Source organism: Cygnus olor, chromosome 3, assembly GCF_009769625.2.
Source record: "Cygnus olor isolate bCygOlo1 chromosome 3, bCygOlo1.pri.v2, whole genome shotgun sequence".
Taxonomy (NCBI): domain Eukaryota; kingdom Metazoa; phylum Chordata; class Aves; order Anseriformes; family Anatidae; genus Cygnus; species Cygnus olor.
Genome location: NC_049171.1, coordinates 37,006,047 through 37,033,239, shown reverse-complemented (window position 1 = coordinate 37,033,239; position 27,193 = coordinate 37,006,047). Strand labels below are relative to the sequence as shown.

The following is a 27,193-nucleotide window of genomic DNA, read 5'->3' as shown; positions in this document are numbered from 1 at the left end:
GAGGAAACAGAATTGTAGTAGTGTATGATATACTCTGTTCTGAAGTAACTGAAGTAGGATGTTCAGCCAACTTGGTACCTAATGGGTTCTCTTGGAAAAGACCTCTAAGATCATCTAGTCCAACCTCAACTCAACCGCCACTTGTGATCTTTGATAGCAAACCTAAATCTCAAATAGTCCAGCACAACTGTTCTCCCACAGGCTGCTGTTTGGGACCCACTTGTTGAAGCTAATATGCAACATTCTCTAGATTGTGAACAAGATCTAGGCAGTGTATTTCAGTGAGAAATAAAGATGAATTTCAACTAACATCTAATATATAATTATATGTAATAATAATTTCAGGTAACAAAGCTAAAATATCAGTGGTATACCTAAATTCCTAATACAAGCAATAGAACTCAAAGTCAGTGTTATTCAACTCAATAGTCAGTACTCAATAGTCAGAACTCAATAGTCAGTATTATTCCACAAGAAGCTGTCTGTGTTGACATTTGATGTGTGTGCATCTATTTAAATCCAAGCAAGCAGTCACAGTACTGAAATAGAAGTTGATAGCTGTCGTCTTTGAACTTTCTGGTTTGGCTGCAAGGTTTTGGAAGCTGAGGAGGCATCTTGGCAGCTAGGGAGATTGGCTCATTTACAGTTATTAGCAAATCTTAAAGCATGTCAGTCTTCCCCCAAATAGCTAGTGGAGAACCCATATCTATGGTTCCCCCATGATGCAGAGCAATAGATTAATCTAACAGAAGCAGTATCTAGAAGAAATTAAGCAATGTTCACAGTCACAAATTGGATACTAGATGATATTTAATTTCCAAAGTGTTGCATCTGGTTAGAAATTTTCTAAAGCTGCTTCTGTGAATTCTGCTTCCCAGACGAGTTTCATGTTTTCTTGTTGTGTTTTCAGAAACCTGTGAATAATGCATTTGAAGGATAATTAAATTGTGTAGAGCTGCAGTTCATTAGAGGAAATAATTGTGGGATTTTTTTTTTTAATTTTTTGAAATGCAGCTTTCTGTTTACATGCTTACCTAGACACAACTTCTTTCTTATGCTGTAGCCTTTTTGAATACATGGAAGTCTGAATCTGTTCTTCAGTGAAGGAGACACTTATTACTAAGTATTCTTCAGCAGCAAGAAAAAAATGAACAAAGTCATTTGTTTTTAGCCAAAATCTTTCTTGTGCTTACACTATTTAAAAATTAATAAACATGCTTATGAAATAGCAATAACGGTTAATATGTTTCTGCTTTGTGTATGTACATGGGACATATTTAAATTCAAGCCATCAGTTAAGGATCTTTTGAGCACTTAACACATGCAGGAATTTTACCTTACTGCTCAGTTTAATGTCAAAATTAATATGCAGATGCAATAAGTACACATAGCTGTGCATTACTACTAGGAGGTACTAAGCATACTGAAGACAGAAAACTGTTTTTAGGGTAATGTACATATGGGCAGTGGAAAGTCTGTTTTCAAGCATGGCAAACTAACTTTTTTTTGATGCATGTATATATACTGAAATTAAAGACAGCATTTATGAAAAACACCATAGGTATTGCTGTCAGGAATTCTGGTTGATCTGAAAGACACTGGTAAAGAGAAATCCCCTTTTAAAGACTGTACAAATAATGAAACGGTAACCCTGATGAGATACCTTACTATTACATGCTACTGTATCTCTCAAGGGTTTCCTCCTTGCTTGTTGATCTTGTAGGATTCTACTTATCTGGACACTATTTTTATACTGAAGTAGCTAAGCACACTGTCATTTGTATTTGACTACTTTTCTTAACTACCATTGTAACAGCAAGTGCATGCCTGGGGGTATTGCCAACAAAAGGTTGCTTAAAATTAAACCTAAGATTAGAAAGGCTTGAAAAAGCTTATGTTTGTAAATATCTAAAATGGTAATCTTTCTGAATTTTGAATTACCTGTTGAGCTTAGTAACTTCTGCATAGTTTTGAGAAGACTTAGCTAAAAGGTGGAATTGTGATTTTGGGGAGTCTTGAATCAAAGGTAACTGCTTTCATGGGCATTGGAACAGACTTTTAGTTAGCTTTGATTAGATATACAAATATTATGCAACCCTTTGGTCATAAATTACATATTGTAGATCTGGCTAAAAGTAGAACTAAAAAGATGACCTTGGACCTTGAATCTTGAAAAAGATGACCTTGAATTACTATTAAAATTGACTCTGTGGATGCCTATGCTGTTGTCAATGTCTAAAACTGACTCAAAGCATGATGAACACATCCTGGGTGTAAGTTTCAGGCTCTGTTTAGTAGAGGTAAATGTTCTCTCTCTGCAAATTTGAACACAGTATTATCTTTCAAAAGCTCTCTTTGCCTGAATACTTCTAGCATGGAAATACATTATTTTCAGTGTTGCAAATAAGGTAACAGCATGAGCGTGCACATGGTGGACTTAAGGAACTTTCGTGCTAGGTTTCTAGCACTGTTAGGTCAATTTAACATGTTTAGAAGTTTATCTTTCTCTTTGCTTTCAAGGCTCCTAGCAGTCTTATGGAGACCCTTGAGCAACACCTAAACTCCCTGGAAGGAAAAAAACCTGGCAACAAGTAGGTATATGTTTTGAGAAGGGCAGCAAGGCAAAACAGTATAAATTAGAGACTAGATGATATTTAGGTTTGCCTCCCCCAATCTCTTTTAGTCACTTAGTGGGAAAATAAACTGTGGTGACTATGCTTTTCCTTTCCCTTGCAAAATTATCTTAATAGCGACTATTTATCTTACTGGGGTGTGGGAGAGACACTGAACAAGCGGACACTTTCCTAACAAAGTAAAATTAACTATGGAGCAGTCCTGGAAAGAACTATTTTTCCCTACTGCTAAGGCTTTTATTGTCAAAAATGATTTGTTTTCTAATGGCTTTGCATCTTCTTACTAGATACTTGTCATGGCTAACTCTAGGAAGGATTAAGCTAAAATTGTGTTTTCTCTTTTGCTGTTGCTTCCCTTGCAATTTAGTGAAGGGTAAGTACATATGTTTACATATCACTTGCATGCAGATGTGGTTATGGTTCTGTTTGGTATGTTTGTTTGTTTTTTAAGATGTCTTGAACAATTAGAAACAGATATCTTCTTTAAATTGTACCTAAACTGTTGCTTGATTTTGTACGTAGCTACTATGTTACTTGTAGTCACTTCTGTCTCAACTCCAGATCTTCTAATCAGTTCTACAGCTCCTAGGATTTACTCAATTGATTTAACCTATTAGGATGGATGCTAGTTCAGTACTGGTTCAGGTTCAACTCCTCTTTTCATTATCAGTGTCATTGTAATTTTTCATCTCTTAGATCAAAGCAGCTCTAAAAATAAGTAGCAGTATTTTCATACCCCATAATAATGAAAGTAAACAAATGCACTGACATATGTTCTAACTTATGATTAAGGCTGTATAGATTAACATTGGTGTGATTTTTCTTTCATGTGGGAGAATCTTCAGCTTGGGACTTCACAACTAATTTTTTCCATACTTTTAAATATCATTTTAAAGTGACCCTGACTTTCTTTAAAAGAATGGTAGACTTTGGAAATTGGCTTATACGTTCTCAGAAGACTAGTATTAGATAACTGCTTTCCTATTGGTCTTACTTTGCTACCCTTGTAGGATTTTATAATATGGCTGTGTTTTGCCCCAAGAATTATTTCCTGCTGGCTTCTGTATGCCCTAAAGCAAGACATTTGCATGCATCTTTGCCTTTCCTCCATTCTGTAGAGCTTATTTAAAAGGCAGAATAATCCTGTGATACTAATTAGCTAAAATGATTAATTTATGCTTTGAAGTAACAATTTGCATTACGTCTCTAAAGTGACACATAGAAGTTTGAAAAAGGGGAGGGCGTGCAGTTGTAGAGATCGAGATAGCTGTGATGTTTCATTTTTGGTCTTTTTGCATGGGTTGTGATGACCAGAAACATAGTTTCCAGAAATGTACTTATCACAAAACCCTCATTTTTTCCTCTAGATCTGGGGCTCCTTCTCCTCTGAGCAAGGTAAATACTGCCTTACTAAATAGTTGCTGTACTAAATAGTGCTATACTAAATAGTTGCTGTACTAGTTAATTCTTGTTCAGGTGATATGCTTAATTCTTATTCAGGTGATATGCTTTAGAACATAAAGGCATAATGAATTAAGTTTCCATCTCCTGATTTATTTTTTAGACTGTGCCACCTAGGCCTTACCTGAATGACAAAGTTGCATCTTAAAATGGCCTTGTAAATAAAGCTTTATAAAAACACTTTGCCGATTTGAAGTGCCATACTGCTTATACCAGTGCAGGATGCTAAGCAGCTTTACCAGGAATTGATGGTCATGCTTTGAGAAAGCATAAGACACTCATATCTTTGTCTCAATATCTTTTTTAATCTTCCTGTCAGTGAGACAGTTGCTATGTACTCTTTCTTCTACAGATTCTTCACTCCATTTCCAGCTTTTTATTTGAAAATGCTGACTCTTTTTCTTCCTAAACATGAATATAGTTTTAAACTTTAATCTGATATACCTAGTTTCAGAATTGACCTTCATTAGTGAGAGTGCTCACCTTAATCTATATCAAGAGTTGCCAGTGAAAACAGCTTGGTTAGAGTGTCAAATAAACTAATGATCTTTATGATGTTAGTATTACTGGTTCCTGCTGTACCTGAAACATTATCACACCATAGCTCTATGGTTAGTAACAAGTGTCGTACAGGAAGAACTGAATGAAGACTTCTGAATCTGAGGGAGAGTGTTCAATACTTGATTCTACAGAAAGCTCTAACATTTCTTTCCAAAAAGCCCATAGTCGTTTTTTAAAAATACTTTTATTCTAACACTGTAGCAGTTAGCAAGAACTACATAATGACTCAGGAAGTGTTCTTACAACTTTAGGTGAAGCCCTTCTCGCCCATTTATGTGAAGAATTTGGACCAATCTAGTCTCAGACCTTAGTAAAGTCTTGAGGAGAGTCTAGAATCATAGAATCACAGAACAGTTTGGGTTGGAAGGGACCTTAAAGCTCATCCAGTTCCACCCTCCCTGCCATGGGCAGGGACACCTTACACTAGACCAGGTTGCTCAAAGCCTCATCCAGCCTGGCCTTGAACACTTCCAGGGATGGGGCAGCATACAATTGCTGAGGAGCATATAATTGTCTTGGAACTTACTGAGAAGCCTTTGATACATAGGCACTGTTAGATGTCCTGGTTAGGATTTGAAAAGGCAGGTAATGCAACCCCAGAGCACGAGTCTGAGTTAGTTACATAGACACTGAGCAAGTACAGAACCCAAGAGACTAAAGCTAATGTGAGGCTTGCTGCTGGTGTCCCTACATGCACTCAGAGCACCTGCAGTAGGCATTTCTTCTCGAGCCAGGCATCTTAAGGAGGAGTCCCCTTGCAGTTCCTCAACTCAGCCACCATTCTGGGGAGGTCTTGCTTTGCTCCCCTTAGAACAAGGAAAGATTTCCACTGGGAAGAGATGGGTAAGACCTGTGTGTGGTTAGGTAGAGAGGAACCGGAAGGGCTGTTTTATGTTGGTATAGGCATGTATCCCATGACCATACAACATACCTGTGACTTCTAGTGAGGAAATAAAATATTCAGGTTTTGTGAATTGCTAGCCCTATGAAAATGTAGCCCAGTCTTCCTTAAATTCTCTTAAAAAGAACAACTCACAATGAAAGGACTGATATGTAAACTGGACTTTTTAAGTATGTGAATCTGTGCTTAAGTTGTTTGTGGGAAAATGCTGGTATATTGAATGTGTGTTTAAAATATTTCTCCAGTCTTCTCCAGCCACAACTGTTACATCTCCCAATTCTACTCCAGCAAAAAGTATCGATACATCTCCTCCAGTTGATCTTTTTGCAACTTCATCTACAGCTGCTCCAGTCAGGTAAATAGAAAAGGATACTTGAGTTACTGCACTTGATGTAGATGCCAAAGTCACACCTGTAACTGGAGACTTGCCTGCAAGATTTTGCTTACTTTACAGGTAGTGTACAATGATATTGAATGTGGTACATAATTCTACCAGTCTAGGTCACAAATGAGCTCAAACAAACAAAAGCAAAATAAACAAAAATCACACAGAGTTTGTGTCTGCTCTGATTTGCTTTCAGTGTAGCAGTGACATTGTATGATTCTCAATATAACAACATAAACTTGCAATCAAATAAACTGAAGTAATATACAAATCCAAAGAAGTCTTTGACTTTCAGTACTGCTTCTAAAATTGCGGAATTAAGATCATTTTTCTTTCTGTTCAAATTAGTTAATGAAGAACATGAAATGAATTTTGGGAGGCTGAAATCAGAAATCGACATTCAAGTTTGGTCAAAGAGAAATTCTGACCCATACGTTCAAGTCAAGTTTGTTCAAGTCAGAACAAACCACTATTGTTCATTGTAATGAGCAGAAAAGAAAGAATTCTAAACACGTAAAAGTTGTAAGCCTGAACCAAAAGTATGAAGATGTGACTAGCTTGATTTAAATGTCAAGATGAAATGCTTCATTGAGGAAAGAGCTTCTACAGTTTATTATTTAAACGTTCTAACTAAACAGACCTTGTTTCCTAAGGAAATATCCAGCTGGCTTAAGCCACCAAAGTCTTACAAATTCCATTCTACCTGATGTCTATTTCTTGCCTGGAAATGCAGGTTTCTTGTTTTCTGACATGGCATGGTGAAGTATTGAAGTAGAATGGAGCTATTTTCAGTTGCAGCAGTTACTTTCCCTGTAGAATCATAGAATCATTAAGGTTGGAAAAGACCTCTAAGATCATCTAGTCCAGCTGTTCACCTACCACCAATATTGCCCACTAAACCATGTCCCTAAATACCACATCTACTCTTTCCTTAAACACCTCCAGGGATGGTGACTCCACCACTACCCTGGGCAACCTGTTCCAATGCCTAACCACTCTTTCTGAGAAGAAATTTTTCCTAATATCCAATCTAAAATCTCTGTACTTAGGGAACACCTGGGATTTTGTGAGCATGGTTTTCTGGTGGTGTGTTTGTTTTCTAGGATTGTCACAGTTTAGTGGTATCTAATAAATCAGTTAGAATGTCATTATCAAGTAATGTAAATAAGTTACGATCCCATCCGAAGATGTAATGTGTTCTTTGGCACTTATTGTAGTGCACATGTTCATGGCCACTGCTCTGATGCAGTGAAAAAAAAACATAAAATATCTCTCTCTTAATGGTTCTGTTGGTCATCCAATCTAAGAATGGTTTTATCCAATCTAATTCCTAAAATCTAGTCATGATTTTTTTTAAACTTGATGGAATAGAAAAATTATGCCAATATTTAATCTCTCTTCCTTTTTTGGCAGCTCTTCCAAACCATCCAGTGATCTTCTGGATCTTCAGCCAGATTTTGCGGCTGCTGGGCAAGCGGCTCCAGCAGCCCCTGCTGGAGCAACTTCATGGGGAGGTAGAGAAAACTGGCTATCAGCATCTCTTCTTGCTATCTCCCTTTTCTTGCTTGGCTGGCTGAACTGAAACCTATCCCTTTCTGTACTAGCACAGGATGTTCCCAGCTCACTCTCTGGGTTCTGTTGACCTGACAGGCAGGCATTCCTTCGCAGAACAGGACTACTCCTTTTTCTGGGGATATGCATAATAGTATAAGCTGCTTATGAAGACCTGACTGCAAAGCTGGGGGGAGGGCAGGATTATGAAGCTAAACGTGAGCAGGAAGGGAATGGCTGAAGGTGAACAGGTAGGGAAGACACTTTAAAATAGTTGGGGAAGTAGAATTAGAACTGTTCACGTGCCTATTGGCAAGGTGTGGGCAGACATCAGCTCTTCCATTCATAAAGCAAAGCCCACCAGTAGGGGAAGGACCAAAAATATCTTTTAAAGCAAAAATGTGTCTAACAGGCTGTGCATGCCAACGGTGGTAAATGATTCTGCTGCAAGTGCAGTTACCTCTGACATCCCTTAACACAGACATCCCTCAACAACTGAAAAAACTTCATTTTCTGTTTACAGCTATAATATGAAAATAGAAATAGAGGTCTAATTGTCTTCAAATAGGAACCAGTTTTCTGGAATCTAAACTCTCTAAATCTAAACTGTGTGCAGCGCACACAGAACGGTGTCTGTTCCAGACAACATTACCAGCCCAGCTGATGATCTGAAGAGGACCACAATAAATGTAGGCAATGTTCACTCCTCTCCTGTGAGGACAAGGAATTAGGCCAATAGATGATGATTTAAGTAGCATAGTTGTAAACCCACTGTGGTGCAGCCTTAGATCGTCTCTTGCGTGGCAGCTTAATGAACTCATTAGCCTTCTTACAGTAGGAATGCTACACTGAGTCATGCTGACTCCATTATGAATGCTAATGCTGGGTACTAGTGACTTCTGCATACCCTGTTTCTGTTTTCATCTTTAGCTCATTAAAAATGACATTGTCTCTCAGCCACCTCATTATGAAAGTGTAGTGATGGTTGTCATGTAGACCGTGCTTTGCATATTCATATTTAATCTGTTGATTTTTTTTTCTCAGAAGTGTCAGTTTTATTAACTGAAATGTAATCTTATACAGAAAACAAGACCACAGGGTCATCTCTCCTAGGAAGTCTGGGACTAATTATTCCATGATTTTTGGTAGCATCCTACTTATTTTCTCTGTAGTTACGCCTTAGCAGCTGGTAGTTACCATTGCTGTCCTTCTCTGACATCCCCAAGTACGGGAACACAAGCTTTTCTGAGCCATTTCAGAAGAACTCAGGCTTCTTGGCTAACTTTTTTTTTTCCTTTTTTTTTTTTCCACTTCCAAGCAGTTGCTCATTCATGCAGAATAAGTAGCCATTAACATTTTAAAATATTGATTCATATTGCAATTGAAAGCTGACAATTTGTTTTGTGTTTTTGGACAAAACACCTAGACTTTGGAGATTAGATATATTTAGAAGAGGTGTTGTATGCGTATTCTATTGAACTACTGAAAACTTTTAAAAATTGCTCAGTAATACATCTAGTCCTCTTATTGCAGAACAGAAAAGGACAGCGAATTTTTTTTCCTTTAGCCAGGATTATTACTAACCTCATCAAGTATACTTCAGACTTATCTTTCAGCATTTTGGTTACTTAGTAAGCTTCAAGTCTGTCTGCTTTGGTGATGGCAGGAGTCCAGTTATGGATGACCTGTTACCACACTGGAATCTTACTTTAAAAAAAAAAAAAACAACTTTCTAAATAATTGCCAAAGACCATGTCAGACATGAATAAACTGAGATTTGGAATTGATTTGTTGTGAAAATACTGAAACTTCCATTCATGTTTTATTTAATAATGAGGAAACCTTTGAGCCTAAGAGGTTTTATTTATTCATTTATTAAAAGTGGTACACTCTCATAAGTATTACAGAACCTTCTAAGTAGTGCAGGTGAGGCCACATCTGGAATACTGTGTCCAGTTCTGAGCTCTTGCAGTCAAGGGAGACTCTTGAGAAACTGTGGAGGGTCTTGGTAGGGGGCTACCAGGACTCCAGAGATGTAAAGCAAAGATTTTTTCCTCTTCACAGAGAAGAGAGGTTGAGGGAGCTGGGCCTCTGTGGTCCAGCAAAGAGGAGGTTAAAGAGGATTTATGACAGTGGCCTACAACTACTTGAAGGGAACTTGCAAAGTGGAGCCAAAGTTTTCTTGGCAATGATAACTGATTATAGTGAGGGGTAACAGCAACAAATTGCAGTTTCAGAGCTGGTTGGTTGGTTGATTCTTCCTTCCTCTGAGCAGGAGTTTGGACTAGGCGACCTCATGTCCACTTCCATGCAGGACTTTTGTGAGGAAGTGTAACAGTAGGTTCCTTGGTACCTGAGCTTCTTCCTCATCTGCAAAACTGTTCACACACAGCAAGCTAATGTGGGAACTTGTGAGAAAGTAGTAGTAAGAGGAGGAAGCTAGAAAAATCGCTGTAGTTCAGAATAGCTAGGAGGATGCAAATATGAAATATTTCAAGAGGCAGTATCAAACCGGCACTTTGAATGTCACATAAGCCTCAGGAATTCAGGTTGTCCCTAACAAACAATCCTTTCTCAATCTTAGTTTCAGTGTAGGTTCATATTTACTGGTATATACAGTACACTGTATGTTCCATGTGTATGCCCTGTATATTTCTGAGTACAACACGAGTTGTCTAGCAAATAAGCTGTAACTTGTGAAACCTACACTTCTGTGGTAACAGTAGAAGATCAAGGTAGGGTAATAAGCTGCTTGCAGCATACTGCAAGGTAAGCATTTGGCAGACAGGTTAGTATTACAGAATTCAACCTGCTGTACTTTTTGTACCCTTGCAAGATGTCTCTCAGATATAAAAGCAAATTGACTTGAACTACTCTGAACTACCTTGCAGTTTACCTTAGAACATCGATTTGATAGCAGTATTCTTACTTTAATATTAACTATACAATAAAACATTGGTTTTAGTTCTTCCCGTGTTAAGAGTAACTACACGCTGCTGTGCTGGATAATTGTAATTTCACTTCATTATGATCTATAACATAACGGGGTAACAAAAATATGTTGAAGAGTAAGCTACTAAAAGGTAGAAGTTTGCCAACAGCTGTTTATTTCAAGTCTAGCTGTGTGCAGTAATGAGATACCAGAGTGCTGTTGCATTTTTAATATATTGTTGCACTCTTAGAATGGTATTTTGATGTAGCTTACCTTGTGAAGTGAGTCTCAAGTATAGCTTTCCCAAGGAACCAATTACTGAAATGCATGCATGTAGTTTCTTGGTCCCTTTTTAACAAGTACTGTAAAATAAAGACAAACTTAGGAAGATTAACCTCTGCTTGCTAAAAGCATTTTGCTTCCTACATAAACATCTCGACCGTGTGCTGGCTGTTCGGTATGGATCAGATGAACCCATGACCCTGTTACATGTATAGTGAATCTAGGAGCAATACTGAGCTACTAGTTAGTAAACAGGGACAAACTGCAGAGTTTTCTCACATTTTCACAGTATGTAGGGTTTTCTTGGTTGTTTTTGTGTGTGTGTGTGTGTGTGTGTGTGTTCTGGTTTTGGTTTTGTTTTATAGGCAAAGCTTCCTCTGCTTGTTGTTGGGCTCAATAATCTCACTGGTCTTAGAGGACTCTAAATTGTAGAAAAGTCTATTACCAAAGATGCTCATAGGCTTCTGTAAAGTTGAGTAAGGAACCAAAGTTGGGACACAGCTAGCCTGCTTATGCTGTCAGTCACTCATAGTCCTCATAGCAAGTGTTAATAAGGGTGGTTGTTTCTGCGTAATATGCTTGCTCCATCGCAAATGTAGGAAAAACTTTCAAAGAGTAGCTGCTCTTCTATACTATGACTTTTTTTTTTTTTTCCCACAAGTCAGTCAAGTACAAGAACCTCAACCTGCCTGCCTTTCAGAATACATATACTTTTGGGCAGTAGGGATACAATGATTTGTTTCCTGAAGTAACTTGACATTGTATTTGCCAACTGTTACCTGTCCAAATGCAGTGGCCTTGGTGGCAGGTTTGTGAAGGGTTTGAGGGCTGATATGTGGGTCAAAACAGCTAATCTTGGCAAAACAATAAGCCAGATTTTATTTCTAATAGCTGTAACATTGACTTTGACCGCTACCTGATTACTTTGATCCAGCAAATACTTGCAACTTAACAGAATTGTCTTGAGATTCTCTGGTATCTAAGTTTATTTTGCTAATAGCATAATAGTATTTTTTGTTTGTTTGTTTACTGATTTATATTGAATTCAATTACTTCTGGTGGTTTATTGTACTTATATGAGCACTGGGGTTCACTGGGCCTTGCTTTTCCCAAATAAACTTTTACTTGGTGAGAATCTTGATTCTGTGTTTAGTTAGGCCAGTGGGCTTGCATTTAAAATTGTCATTGCTCTTCTGGGATGTTAGCTACTTATAAACTTTAAAGAAGTCTGTCAACTTCTGGTGCTACTCTTGCACTGCTAAGCCAAATGCAAGTTTGAGGAGAGGAGAAGGGGAGAGAGAACTTGTATAGTGTTGAACTGAGCGCTCTAAAGAATTGGGTTTTCACTCTGCCCTGGCATAGTGAAACCTTCCTCCATAGAGACCTTCCTGTCAGCTCTTATAGGTTACTACTTGGTCCACTCTGTTGCAGGGTAAAATACAGAAAATCAGCTGTAATGAAACAGTGAAAAATGCTACTTGTATGTGAATAACTTGGTAATTAGATATGAATTTATCAAACACATGGAATTTATGCACTAGTTCTGATATGAACAGAGATATTAAACAGAAAACTTTGTCATGTAACAATAATTTTGAAAAACTTTGGATGTTAGAAAATCAAGTGCATTTGTGAAACTATGTTTAAACTAGACATATCACTTAGAGAATAATCTTATGGCTAATGCACATCTTCAGTCTGGCAGTTCTACTAATTGGTTTGTTTCTTTATACTGCTGTCATTTTAATGGACAATCTCTAGACCTCTTGGGAGAGGGTGAGTAGTATTTTTTATTTCTAAGACTTCTGAATGTTAAGACTCCTTATTTGGAGCTCTGACTTATTTTTTTGCAGTTGAGTGTTTGTGGTCTCTCTCCCTCGTCCCCTTACTTTTCCTGTTTGATCTTCATTATGTGGTTGCATATAGATAATCTGGCTGCACTTTCCGGTGTTACCTCTGAGCCACAGATTTCAGATCCATTTGCCCCAGAGCCTAGTGCAACTACTGCTGCAACTACTGATACTACAACTACTTCAGCTGCTGCTACTACAACTACAACTATTACTGCTGCCACTGCTGAAGTGGATCTCTTTGGAGGTTAGTTTGGTTGCTCTAGTACTCTGCACCAATTCATAAGGTAGATGAACCAATATGAGTTCAGCTATTTGAAACAAGGCCTCTAATTTAACTCTGTCAGAGATTCATGTGTGTTGGCTACTAGATGGAACAGGAAATGTAAACTACCTTTAGGTTTCCTGTGATACTAGCTAATAGAGTCCTTTGCATATGCCCAGCTGTCTGGAAATGGAAAACTGTATACACTTATGACTAAGGTATCTTATGGTATACAGCTAAGAACATTAGTTTTCAGGTCTGTGCGGGGTTAAATAGGTATTTTTTCCACATTATTCAGTAACTATGATTTCTGGAAAAAACAGTTATTGCACTGCAGAAAATGGACATGGCAGCTTCCTGCATCTTTATTACATACCATGCTTGAGCTCTTATTTCATTAGGATTTTTCCTGTAAATGTAATACTGAACCAGCTGAATTTACTCTATTTCAGTACTCTTGAATCTTTGTTTTTATTTTGCATAACATAACAGTAAATTGAAGCAGTAATGAACTTGTACTAAATGCCAACTATAAGATTAATGTATAGGAAACTTTTTCCTTTGTTTTTGTTATGCTCTTTCAGTCTCTAATGTTAGCTGCTAAACTCAAGTAAGAATAAGGACTACCCCACTCCCCCATACATTGTCAGCTTTCTTGTCTAATGGAGCAGGAGGTTTCTCAACAGCAAGTCAGAAATTACTGTTTCTTTTCAACATGGGACCAGCCCAGGTTGATGGAAAAATCTTCCAATTTACAAACTATTAACATATTTAAGATCACCCAACCACTCTGTATTTTTCTAGTTGTCTCTTCCTGTGAAGTGTACTTCCCATGGGACAGTGTATGTAAGAATTAGTAATAACTTACTTGGTATCAGAACTTCATTCCAGAAATTTACTGTATGTTCTCTGTGTGGGTGTGTTTACCTATTGCTTCTAGTGACAGGAGTGCTGGAGAGGTCTCATATACAAACCGTCTAACAACAAAGGTATTTCCTAAAGACTGGAAGTTCTTAGCTGAAAGTTTTGTTTAGGACTAGCATCAACGGATGTCTTCAAGATACATCCAGTAAAATTGCTGAGAAGCTGTGAGGAAGGAGTAGAACTCCTACACTGCTACTGAATCCCTTGTTTTAAAAGGATGGAAAAGACTCCAATGCCACAGAATCAGGCAGTTCAGAAGCAATTTTAACCCAGGCAGCAGTTCAGGACACCACTAAGAGCGAGAGAGGATCCGGCGTTGGTTACTCGCAGAAGTCAAGGCCTGTACTCATGAGCACCCACTCAGATACATAGTGTGTGGTGCGTACTTCTGTTGTTTAGACTTTGGGAGGTAAGCCAGTCTTGGATACTGCACTTTCAAATTGTATTGTTAGTTTAGAATAGATTTATATGACCTTAAAAAAATTAAACCGTAGTTAAATGGCTAGAAATAAGTGTAAATTTACAACTGGATTAGAATTCAGATTAAATGAATACTGACTCTTTCCTGGAACACTACAGGAAGAAATAAAATTTTTATTATTTACAATAGCATCAAATTTATAGATTTGGAAACTTCCAGTTCTCAAAGGAATATTTGAGTATGCTCAGCAGTGAAGATTCTTATGCAGTACCTTCAAGACACCCACAGGACTGAACCTTTTAAAGTCATGGAGTCCATATTGAGCTTCCATTTCTCTACTCATGTTTTTTGTTTGTTTATTTGTTTGTTTTTCATCCCTGAAGGCTCTTGTGCTGTAAGTAATGCCCAATTCCTTGTTACTTTAAGACTACTAATCACAAAAAGTGGCACTTCTTGGGCAGACACTTTTGCTGTCTTGGGACATTCATTCTTAACCTTGATAAACAGGTATTTGACCTTCAAGGTCTGATAGAAGCTGGAGATGCAGTCGCCAGGTGATTTAGACAGTTTTTAATTGCTTTACACTGTTTCTTGGTGGTGAAGTGCAGTACAGGAAGGAACGAGAACAGTGATCTCAGGAGAAAGAGTATAAAGAGTCTGCAAGGAGTGACAAGGGAGGAAAAAGAAACTGAAAGCTACAGAAAAGAAGGCAGCAAAGAAGCTGGAAGTAGCAAAAGAGAAGACTGCAGGAATTAATGTTGACTGTTTTTGTCTTTCACATCATCACTGATGCTTTAGCTGGTAGGTAGCCTGTATGCTACCTGTGGCTGGACTTTGACTTTAGGAAGAACAGCAGTTCTACATTACATCTTCACCTAATATAGTCTTGGAAAGTAGATGAGAAATGCAGAATTAATCCAGCATAGCTTTTTGAAAAAGCCAGTCTGAACAATGGGAAAGCTTTCAGTTAACTTGTCCAATGTGAAGGATTCCCAGTCTAGAGGCAGTTTTCAAAGTGCAAGTGGAATCATTCCTGAGAGGGAGAAATCTAAAGATAGAAGAAATGTCTTGAAATGCCCTGTATCTCAATAGTAGAATTGAGACACAGTATTTTTGGACACCGTTGATGTGCTTCATCCATCTCTGCAATGTGTTGTACGTGTCATGATGTGTTGTGTCCATCTCTGCATGGGGTGCCAGACTTTTACAGAAACATCTCTGCAGGTATAGCAGAATCTTTTGAAAGGCTACAAAGGTCTCAATAAGCATTAACTCTACAGCACATTTTGGGAGGCACATATCTAAAACCATTTGTTTGAACTGTGCTTTGTAGTGCCACCTATTCAGGTTGTGCTGCCATTCAGAGGGACCTCAACAAGCTGGAGGGATGGGCCAAGAGGAACCTCATGAAGTTCAACAAGGGCAAGTGCAGGGTCCTGCAGCTAGAGAGGAATAACCCCAAGCACCAGTACAGGCTGTGGCTGACCTGCTGGAGAGAAGCTCTGCAGAGAGGGACCTGGGAGTCCTGGTGGACATCAGTCTGACCACGAGTCAGCAATGTGCCCTTGTGGACAAGAAGGTCAACGGTATCCTGGGCTGCATTTGGAAGAGTGTTGCCAGCAGGTCAAGGGAGGTGATCCTGCACCTCTGCTCAGCCCTGGTGAGGCCACACCTGGAGTATTGTGTCCAGTTCTGGGCTCCCAAGTACAGGAGGAACATGGAGCTACTGGAGAGAGTCCAGAGGAGGGCTACGAAGATGATGGGAGAACTGGAGCACCTGTCGTATGAGGACAGGCTGAGATAGCCGGGCCTGTTTAGCCTGGAAAAGAGAAGACTGAGGGGAGACCTCACCAATGTGTATAAATATCTGAGGGGAGGATGTTGAGAAGATGGAGCCGGTCTCTTTTCAGTTGTGTCCAGCGACAGGGTGAGAGGCAGCGGGCACAAACTGAAGCACAGGAGGTTCCATCTGAATATGTGAAGGCACTTCTTTGCTGTGAGGGTGACAGGGCGCTGGGACAGGTTGCCCAGAGAGGTTGTGGAGTCTCCTTCTCTGGAGATACCCAAACCCCGCCTGGATGCCATCCTGTGCAACGCGCTCGAGGTGATCCTGCTCGGCAGGGGGGTTGGAGTAGATGATCTTCAGAGGTCCCTTCCCACCTCAGCCATTCTGCGGTTGTGTCATTCTGTGATCTGTCTCTACACTCAGAAGTCCCTTGAACTTCTCAGTGTAACTAATGTTTGAAATTCCTAATATGCAGTTATTTCTTTAAATTCCATTATGAGCTTCTGGTGTTTTCACCACCTACCATTTAACACCAGTGCAATGATAAATAAAATAATACTGCAACCCTATTAAGAAATAGCAATAAATAGTAAAGCCTGTATCAGGTTAGCTGTTCCCTTCTGTCTGTGGGCTGGAAGGAATTTGTGCATACCTGAATTTCTATGGCTGTTGCACATGGAACTTTAGTCTACATTGTGCCAGGAACAGGTGTTGTTCTGAGGCTGAAGTGGTCCCACCATCGAAGTCGTGACTACCTTTGTGCATTCCAAAATCCCTCTTCAAAGGAAACACTGAGTCTGTCCCCTCATGCTGGAAAATAATTAAATAGTGTCTACTGACTTCTGTGTTGTTGGTCTACAGGCATGTGTGGCTACAAATATGTTCTTTTGAAAGAACCCAGGGTGATGTTCCATGTGAAAGCTAGCGGAGTAGAGCAAACAGCAACACACACGATTACTATCATATTCTGAAGTTGTACAATTCAAAACTCTTCGGTCCAATTCTGTGTTGAATTTCTTCTAAGGGGTATATGCTCGTGCCTGGTATGCATACAATAAGGTGACTTTTGGCTAATTATTATTTTTACTTGGACAACTGCCATCCAGTTTTGTTATTGAACCCTGATACATAAGAAATAGAATTTGAAGTGGCTTATTAGCCGGCCTCTTTTTTTTTGCTACTAACTCATTTCAATTCTATTGTACAAGAGTAGTTGGCTTCCATCTCTTCTGTTGAAGTTTCAGTGCATGTTCTTTTGAGCTTTTTAGATTAACTGGCACAAACTAGTTTTTAAAATGTTTGTTTTCATTTTAAAATTGATACTCCAGTTAGAGCATGTTAAGCTTTTTCCTATGCTAGTTTGATACTGCAATTGCAGTATTTCCCAACAGATTTTTTTAACTTGCTAACTTTGTAGCAGTAGAAAAACGGCCTTTATGAGCATCTCAAACCATTTAATCTTAATTGTACCATCTTGCTTGTGAAGAAAATACTTGCTTATGAGGATAGTCCAAATGGAAGTGCCCATTAGGACTACTCCATGGAATTAAGAGCTACAGATGGTGGTTTAAGCCTAGGAATAATGCTGTAAAAGTTCAGAGCTGGAGGTTTAAGCATTCCAATTACCAAGTGGCATACAAAAAATAAGTCAAATAAAACTTGAGCAAGTCATTCCAAAACCCCGAAGTAGTTGTTTTCCCTGACTTGACTGGGCTGGTTGGCCTTAGATCCTCAAAGAAGGAGAGACTAAGTATGGCTAGCCAGTAGTGAAGATGAAATTCTGGGTCTGTCAGAAGCAAGCTGAGTAAATATAACGTATGAATCAGTCTTTCTGGCTTCAGAAAGATCCTATTGGAATACTGTTAAGAAAAAGTAAGTTCAATATTTCAGATGTTGCATGACTGACTTGACTTAAAAGCCAGAAATGTTAGCCACAGATCTCTTCCAATATAATTGGATTGTTATTCATAACAGTGCTGAAGTGTGCAGAGTACTATGCAAGTAAATTCAGGTACAGATTAACCACACATACTGTGGGCTTTGAGCATGAAATTTCAGCGTCATTATTAACACTAACTTACTGCCATACCTCTGCTCTTTCTTCATTAGTTAATTTTGTGTAGTCCATGATCATGATGCTCTGAACCCTTATACAATGAGAATAATGCCTTTTACACGTGCTGTACTTCAGGCAACAGAGAAGTTCCTTCTTCAAACCCTGTCTAGAACCTGCTTGTGTGGGGTTGGGGGAGACAAAGCATATGCGCTGCATGACTTGTCTTGCTGTCAGAGTAACAACATTCATGTTGTATAAGGGGATCTACCTGTGCAATTTAACTTGGTTCTTTTACTATATTTTTCTTCTCTTTATCCTTTTTCCTTTTAATTTCTGTTCTAAAACTGCACCCAAGATGCCTTTGCAGCTTCTCCTGGGGAAGCCCCTGCAGCAACAGAAGGGGCAGCAGCACCAGCTACCCCAACCCCTGTAGCAGCAGCTCTTGATGCATGTTCAGGAAATGGTGGGTTTTATGTCATTAGATGGTCTCTTGCTTTGCTGTTTTGGTTTTGTTTTGTTTTGTTTTCCTTAAACTACATGGCAGTGTGTTTTTCTGATTTTTTAGTGCTTGTAATTGGTCAAAAAAAAACCCTTAGACTGAAGAGCATGCTTAACAAAATGGCCTGTTTCTGAGTTTCAATACCTTTGTGCTTGTTCAGTAGTGCTAATAAACGATTCTGGCAATGCTGACTTTTGTGAGCAGTAACCTGTTAAACTAGATATACTTTCATCATTTTTCTGTTTTGGCCTTGTCAAACAGCCTTTGAAAGTTCTGCCCTTTAGTAACTAGACTGCTCAGCCTTTCAGATGGTCTTTATTTTGGAAAAACATAAGTAACGTGTTTGGATAAGTAGGCTAGATGTTAGAGCAACCTCATCTGCGTGTGCGTGAGTGTATTTGCAGTGTGTGCATAGCTGGTAGTTGCTTTGATTTTGACTTCCTCCCTCACTAATCCTAAGTATGCATACACATATATTTCCCCTCTCCTTTTTACAAGACCCCTTTGCCCCATCCGAAGGTAGTGCAGAGGCTGCTCCCGAGCTGGACCTCTTTGCTATGAAGCCAACAGAGACTGCTGTTCCTGTAGTTACCCCTACAACTAGTGCAGCCACTCCAGCTCCTGCAACAACTCCTTCTCCAGCTGCTGCTGTTGCTGCTGCCGCTACTGCTACTACAGCTACTGCCACTACCACTACTGCCACCACCTCTGCTACCGCCACCACCTCCGCTCCTCCTGCTCTAGACATCTTTGGTGGTAATATTGTTTTTAACTCTTTGATGGATTAATCTGTCAGGAGTATTGAACTAACAAATTGTTGCGTGCATGCATGTGCTAGGTTTTCAAACCAGAAAGCCTATTAACTCCAAAGATGTTGTGCAAAATTTGAAAGTTCACTTTCAGTCTTGCCTTTCAAAAATGAGTTAAAGACGTGTTATGTTCTTGGTCTTAGATTTATTTGAGTCTGTCCCTGATGTACCCGCAGCACCTAAACCAGATGCTACTCCTAGCATAGATCTCTTTGGTACAGGTAAAGAGAGAAATCTTCAAATACTCTGCTGCTTTGATGCCTTGTAATAGTATAAACGGATTGAATGATACTTAACTTCTCCTTGTTTTTTCTTTCATTTCTGGAAGATGCTTTTTCATCTCCACCACATGGAGCTTCTCCTGTGCCTGAGAGTTCTCTCACTGCTGATCTCTTATCTGGTGAGTGCTTGTTTTTACAGGCTTATGGTTTTGATTTTTTTTTTTTCCCTCAAGAGTGAAAAATAAGACTTATTGTCAGTTTACATCTTTAAGCTGAAAAACTAAGTTGTGGGTTTGTTGACACTTTGGTCACAAGATTAGCACTTGTTAAAGATGTGGATCATGAAGTGGCTGACATTGATGTCAAGTAAGTGATGTGGCTGTTGAGAGAGTATATTCTCCTATAAAAATAAGGAAGTTATTAATAAACAACTCTAAAAAGTACTCTAGTGTTCAGTTGCTGTGTGAGAAACTTTGCAGTTCTGCAGACTGTTACCTGAATTTATGTATCCCATGATTCTCTCTGATGAAGCCCATGTGGCTTTGAAATATTTAGCTATCATTGTTGCCTTGCTGATACTAAATATTATTTATCCTGTGCTTACTTCAGTGGATGCATTTGCAGCCCCCACTCCTCTACCCACTGCCTCTCCAGCAAAGGTGGATTCTTCAGGTGTGATTGACCTATTTGGTGGTGGGTATTTTTCTTTCCTCACCACTTCAGAGTTGAATCACTTCATCTCAATTACCTTTGCGCTTTTCTAAAGCTGCAGTTTTCCCTTCTTACAGCTTTTCTGTGTGGCATTACAGCTAAGAAAAACATGTCCAGTTCTCCATATTGCAAAATAATGAACTGCAAATGAGCTGTCATTGTTGCCATTTTGTTGTCCTTACATTTTCCATTCTATCTGCAGTCAGTGCATGTATGACACTTTTCCTCAGAGGTCTGATGGAAGTATGTTATGTGGTTGTTTTTTTTTCCTTGTTCTTTGTAGCTCTCCGCTTTCACGTTGTTTTCTGTCAGTTCCGTTTCTCAAAGCAGCTGAAGTTTTGAGGGTGACTTGTCTCAACCCAGAGAGCTGAATTACGGGATCTTTGTTAGATTCGACAAGGTGGAAATTAGGATGAGCACAACCAGCTTTAGAAGTGTTGTAGAAAAAGGAATGTTACTTACAATTGTTGAATTTCCAAACATTAGTGAAATATTCATCTGAAAAGACTTAATGTTAGTCAGTAAATTCTGTCAGGAATTACTCCAAACTCTGGAGGTGAATGCATCAGATAAAAGAGCTTAACCCTCTAGCCTAGAATGCTGTTGTTTTTATGGGTTTTCTGAGAAGAGGCCCAAATAAAAGGACTTGCAAGCTTCTCTGACCTAATATCTCACCCTCTTTAATGCTATTCTTCCCTATAGAAAAAACAGCTATCTTTGAAGCACTGGTTTGTTGCATCTCCTTTTTTCCACCTGAGCTTTGCATCCATGGTACTACTCTGCAATAAAGATGGTCAAGCACTTTCATTTTCTTCTTCTGATGAATGAAATGGTTGTCCTATGTCATCTCTTGTTTAAAATAAGTGATGAATTTATGCAGTTAATATTAAACTCTTTGCCTTCTGGAATTTTCTTTAGATGCTTTTGGAAGTAGTACTTCTGAACCCCAGCCTGCAGCCCAGGCCACTTCTAGTTCCTCAGCTTCTGCAGACCTACTGGCTGGTAATAAAGAACTTTTTTTTTTTTTAATTAAAAACAAAACAAAACAAAACACTTTATTGTCATGCAAAATCTAAGAAACCGTCTTTGTGAAATCTTTTATGTTCATTGGGTGTAAATGGGCTTTCACACTCGAATAAAATAGTTTTTCATGAGATTTCTTAATCCTTTAGATTTCTTAAAGTAAAATTACTTTGATTTGCAATGGCAAATCAAAGGCATTATACCAAAGTACAGATTAGCTTCCTTGATTACCTTCTTTCCCTACTCTTCATTTTCTGCTACCTACACAAGCTTTATTCTCCTTTAACGTTTACTGAATAGTAGTGTTTCCATAATGTTTCATTGGCTGACTGTAGCAGTACTTGAATTAAACAGTATTGGAGGCTATGCTCTTTATCCATCACTTCTAATCCATCTTTATTTCTTGGTTGGTGTAATTCAGGCAGTTTACTGACACAAAGGTTAGAAAATTGAATGAATGAATTTTTAGCAACAGGCATGGATTTAGCCAGGGAGAGTGGGGTGATGGGAGACAGCCTTTTTGAGTGCAAGAGCATGAAAGTGTTGGAGACCCTCTCGTTATAGTGGGTAGAATAAGGCTCCTGCTAGTGTTGAATGTGGCATCAGAATGTCATGCCTGTTTAGGAGATCGAATAACTGTGAAATTCTAGTCTGCATCCTACAGCTTAAGCCACTTCAGCTGAATTGTTTCTACCATTCTCCAAAATTCTTGCTACACCATGTATTTTAGTGGATATAGTAATTGTGCTAAACAGTCATGACTCTTCCCCATCTCAGTTTGAAGTTTACAGAAAGCAAGATCCCAGCATGTTTTTCTTGGGATTAAAGAAAACATCTGTTTTGAAGGAGGTCTTGAGTCATTTTTCCTCATGTTTCTGAAAGGTGAATTTGTCAGGAAGTTATCCTTAGCAAATGTAGGTGATTGCTAGCTTCGTGTTGTACTTCTCCGTCTTCATTTCTGAGCCAGAATGGAACTTTGCCCTTTATGCAACAACTAACCATTCTAGGCATGGTGGGCCCTGTTGTCATTTGCTGTCTGAAGGTTTCCCATGTCAATTTATAAGGGGCTTGACTTCTGATATAGTGTATATTTTTGTGTTTGCATGCTTGTGAGAGATCCCCCACTGTGTGAGAAACATGTAACACAAGTGGGATATCTCAGTATGTGATCTGCTGTAAGTTCTCGGAGTTCTTATAAATGGGTGCTTACATTCTGAAGCCACCTCAGAAGGTGACAAACTGCTAGTACCTGCTGTATGTGTAGGCATCTCCTAGCTAGGCTTCAAGAAAGTAGAAGTGTTCTAGAGAATAATGTAAATGTGTGTTCTGAATCTGTTCCAGTGCTGGCAAGCTGGCTACTTGGTGGCTTACACAGTGTGTAAATTCAGGTTACATCTTAGTACCAGCAGTTCCAGGATTTTAAGTTAGAAGACTTCCTTTGGTTTTAATACTGGTTCCATTATTCTCTGTATTGGTTGAACAGCCTATGGATAGCTTTAAGATGGAGATTATGCTTTACCCACTAGGTCCTGAAACATACTGGTAATTTTACAAGGAAAAAAGATTACAAAAAGAAGAGCTGCTGCCCTTAGCTGTGTGCATTATCTGTGATCTGGGTGCAAACAGGAAGAAGCTAATCCTGCTTGTGCAAACGTTAGAAAATATTTTCTGTCCTTATCTATAACTAAGCTTAAATTATAGTAAGAACTATGCTCCAGATGGTTTAAGCTTCATCAATGTGCTCTCTGAATCTGAGTCACATTAAATCAAAACCTAAATTATAAAATGGATGTCATAAACCTGAATGCTCAAGCAGACCTGAAGCTGTTTGGGTGAATAGATTTTTTGTTGTTGTTTACACATATTTAAAACACTCCAAGTTAGATGTGGATCTCTGTTTGGCAGATATAGAGGGTATGTAAACATCACAGCATATTGCTAAGCATCTGTTCACCCTAGATAATGGCAGATGCATAGCCTGCAGTGCAATCCAGTTTTATATTTAAGATTGTGTAGATTTCATGTGGTGTCAGAAGGTTTGTCCTTCATGGTTTATGAATGTTTAGTTGTACTAAGTGTTTATATGCATGGTATTACAAGTATACTTACCATGCATCATTGTCTTAAGTGTTCTGCTGTCAGGTAAGTGCCTAGATGCTTGGCTTACTTAGAAAAGGTGATAGATTTTTTTTTTCATACTGTAAGCTTCTCAGCAAACAAAAATAGAACTGTGCCAATAAATGCAATAGTCTAGCCTTTTTCCCTTCTAGATCTTTCTATCCAATTAAGGTGCATGCATATGCATCCCAGTGTGTAGTCTAAAGGCATGTTCTTATAAGAAATTTTACATGACCGTGTAATTAAAAACAACTTCAAAATCAGACAGCTGGGGACGTCCAGACAATGCATCTCAGTACAGCTCAGCAACAGCTGCTGCTGTTTCTGCAGACTCACTCTGGGTCTTGTGCAAGCACTAGATGACCAGGATTTTAATCTGTTAAAGCATACCTTTGTCTTCTGTGCCCAATATTGCTGTTAGATTGTACAAGTGGCTAAAAGCTATGGAACTAAGACCAATTGTCATGCAAATTTCACCTGAAGCTGGGGAGGACTCAGTTCTGTAGCTGGAGAAACAGGCACTTTGCAGGGCTTTGCAAAAGCTTAGTCATTTATAAAATTCTGCTTAGAAAGTTATGTATGATGTCATTACACTTCTGCCAAGCTCCTTGTGGAGGCAGAATGGGTCTAACGTAGCACAAGATCTTTAGGGGGTTCTGGTGCTGTAGGGATTGCTGGAGTCAGATGCCTTAGTCAGCCACATACCTTGTCACCCTGCTTCTGGTCTGATTCTTCAGTGCTAAGTACGTTTTTTGCAGATAGTCGAGCGCATAAAGCTTGGCCTTGAGACAGGTGATGAACCAGGAAGAGCTTGTAGGTAAGGATCAGAGGATAGGCCAGCGTTGGTGATGTTATAGGAGGTGTCTGCTACTGATCATCTGATCAAGAAGAGGCAGTAGAAAAAGCCTCAGGCAGCCTTTAGGCAGCTGTAGAAAGCTTTGCTATTGCAGGCTTTGGCACTCATGAGCAGCTTAAGTCACCATAATACGTGCTGGAAGGGCAACATGGCTGGGCATGAGTAAACCAGGGGACTTCTGGAATGTATTAAAGAGAATCTCTTGAAGTAGGTGGTCAAGACATACCAGTGTGAGTTCATGAAAGGCTGCCAAGATGGTGACTCGTGCACATGACATATCAGGAGAGGCTAAGAAATGGTCCGTTCAGCTTTAAGGTCCATTCAGCCTTAAGAAGAGAAGGCAAAAGCTAGGCCTTATAGCTGTCTAAAACTACCTCCTTGGAGGATACAGAGAAGACTAGCCATGTTCCTCTTGGAGGTGCACAGCAACAGAAAAAAGGACAATGTGGGAAATTCCAGTTAAGTGTTGGAAACATGCGTGTATTTATTACCACCAGGATGGTCAGATATTAGAACAGGCTGCCCACAGAGGTGGTGGAATCTCTCCTTGTGAAAGTGCTCAGAAAAACTCTCTGAGCCACCTGATTTGATGAGACCTGCTTTTAGCAGGGACTGGGACTGGGTGGTCAGCTGAGCTGAGGGTAGTTCTCTGATCCAGTACGTTTGTCCAGATTCTGATTTAGCAGCTGTGAACATGTGGCTTGCCACAGAGTAGGATTTGGATAATAAGGTTTTCTTGGTGCCAGAGCCCTGAAGTGGGCCTAATAAGCCCAGGGAAGCTCGTAGAGGCATGTGAAATGCTCTTTACCTCAGGATGCAGAAAACAGGCTGCTCTGTGTCCTGCTCTTGCTTCCCTGTCTCCATCCAGTGCAATAGATCAGTCATCTAAAGGAACTAGTTTAAGTTATGATCAAAGTGTCATTGCCTGCAATCTGGCAAACTTTAGCCGAAGGATGATGTTCTTTGAGGTCTTTCTAATCAGGTTGTGTTCTCCTGGGCCAGCAGTACACAGTTGGGTTTGCTGAACTTTCCCAGGTGTGTCTGGGGCCAGTGTAGTTGTTAGCATAGCTCTACGATTAAAGCCTGTCTTCTGATGGTACAACAAGCTGCTGGAATATGGCCAGAACCAAGTGATGGCACAGCACTCATGTTTCCCTACTGAGGATTTTGGTTTGAACAGGATTAGCTACTGTTAATTCCTTTCTCTTCTAAAATATGAATCTGCCTGTAAGTAGGTCTGGTTCATCAGGTGCATATACAAACTTTTTTTCCTGTCCTTTCCACATTTGTTAAATGTTTGGTGTTTAGTTTTCATTCTCTGAGAAACCACAATTTTGGGGGAGATGATTTAAGGTATCACAGTGACATTTGATATAATTGATATTCACAATTTGAGCATAAATCCTCTACATTGAGTGGTAATGTGTCTTGTAGCTAAATGTCTGTGAGGGACTTGGTTTCATAGATGGGAAATGTGCTATTGTCACAGCTTGTGAGATGTCTGCATAATGCTGTAGTTAATAGACCCTGTGACCATGGAAAGAGGTTTTGGATAAAAACTAACAAGGGGTTGGAAAGTCTTCAGTGCTTTCTTCCCCACTGAACTGGTGTTTGGTTACCACTAAATATAAGTTGAAGAAAGATGAGGAAGAAAGGAATTAGCTGACTGCTTAAGTGAGTGGTGCTAACTATTTAAGTAAAAAGTCAAAGCAGCATTGGAAGATAAATGTAATTAGATAATCTCTTCTAAACGGATGTCTTTATGGTATTTAATTTCAACAATGGGACTGTTGGAATAGCATCCTTAATTTTTGAGATTCCACACACATGAAAAAAGCTGTATTTGTCAGATGAGAACTTCAAATGGTCCCTGTATATTAGAGAAAATGATCTGAAGAAGGATTTTCAAATGGGTAAACACGCAAACTTCTGGTTTTGGGCGGTGATGATTAACTGAGGAAATGACAGTAGACTGCAAAGGCAGGAATGTCCCTGAAAAGAAGCTAAAGGCAGTGGTAGAGCACTGGCACGTCACCATCTTATGTTCAGCCATGGGAAAATAATATGCTTCCTACTCTGATATAGGGGGCGAAATTACAGCCTACAGAATGTGCACTGGTCTTCCTGGTGATTTGCATAGTTTCAGTTGGACTGGTGAGCTCAGAACTGATACACCTATTGCGAGGGCAGCAGGGCAGCTGGGAAAAAGCAAGGCTCAGAGACTGAAGGAGTATGGAGGTCTCAGGCGTCACAGTCAAGAAAAGATTGAATAAGAGGACTGGCTTGTAGACTAAAGAGAATTGAGGAGGTGTCGTATGTCTGGTCTCTTTTTTTTGTCAGAGTCTTTGCATATTTAAACAGTTTCCAGAGTCTGTAGATAATATAAATAAGCTTAAATTTCAAGGGAGATCAAATTTTATAGTGAAAAAGGGGGGGAATTTAAGAAAATAAAGCATGGGAATAAATTGCTAAAGGCTGGAGAATCTGCATGATTGGGATTTATTTATTTTGTGGATACTGTTGATCCTGCTTTGGAATGAGGAGGGGATGGTGGATGGCAGCTTGAAGACATCTTGACCAGGCAGACCAGTATGTTTTAAGATAGTGAGAGGCTAAATTGGATGAGTAAAATACTGCCTTCTGAGCTGGGATTCCAAAGTAGTTTGGTCCATTAAACTGTGATCGTATGTTCTTCTCAAGCTACTCCTCTGTTTCCCTTCCCTTTCTGAACTAATTTTTTTTTTTGTTGCTTTCTACCTGAGAGTTTACTTAACTAAAACTGTAGCGTATAGTACTAGAAGAACTGTGTACTCTGTCTGCCTCTGCAGATATCTAAATAATGGACATTAAAGTTTTTACTGGTGACTCTTGAAAAAAGCATAAATTTCTTGGATCATATCTGGCATACAAAGGATGCTTATGTAGTAGTGAGCTGTTCGCAATGGTCT

The 27,193-nt window shown here is 39.2% G+C and overlaps 1 protein-coding gene across 22 annotated transcripts in view; it reads left to right on the top strand.

Moving 5' to 3' along the window:
• SNAP91 (synaptosome associated protein 91) overlaps window positions 1-27,193 on the top strand; it is a 71,966-nt gene that overhangs the window by 31,363 nt on the left and 13,410 nt on the right. For 7 of the 22 annotated variants that reach the window (XM_040552415.1, XM_040552420.1, XM_040552424.1 and 4 more), the window contains exons 10-22: window positions 2,521-2,591; window positions 3,001-3,006; window positions 4,001-4,028; window positions 5,802-5,911; window positions 7,355-7,455; window positions 12,468-12,482; window positions 12,633-12,803; window positions 18,364-18,471; window positions 19,006-19,263; window positions 19,460-19,537; window positions 19,645-19,716; window positions 20,147-20,230; window positions 21,167-21,250. In XM_040552415.1, the coding sequence (XP_040408349.1) occupies window positions 2,521-2,591; window positions 3,001-3,006; window positions 4,001-4,028; window positions 5,802-5,911; window positions 7,355-7,455; window positions 12,468-12,482; window positions 12,633-12,803; window positions 18,364-18,471; window positions 19,006-19,263; window positions 19,460-19,537; window positions 19,645-19,716; window positions 20,147-20,230; window positions 21,167-21,250 (1,186 nt within the window). The remainder of the gene's footprint in view (window positions 1-2,520; window positions 2,592-3,000; window positions 3,007-4,000; window positions 4,029-5,801; window positions 5,912-7,354; window positions 7,456-12,467; window positions 12,483-12,632; window positions 12,804-18,363; window positions 18,472-19,005; window positions 19,264-19,459; window positions 19,538-19,644; window positions 19,717-20,146; window positions 20,231-21,166; window positions 21,251-27,193) is intronic. The other 15 variants (XM_040552431.1, XM_040552428.1, XM_040552429.1 and 12 more) reach the window with 8 other exon arrangements.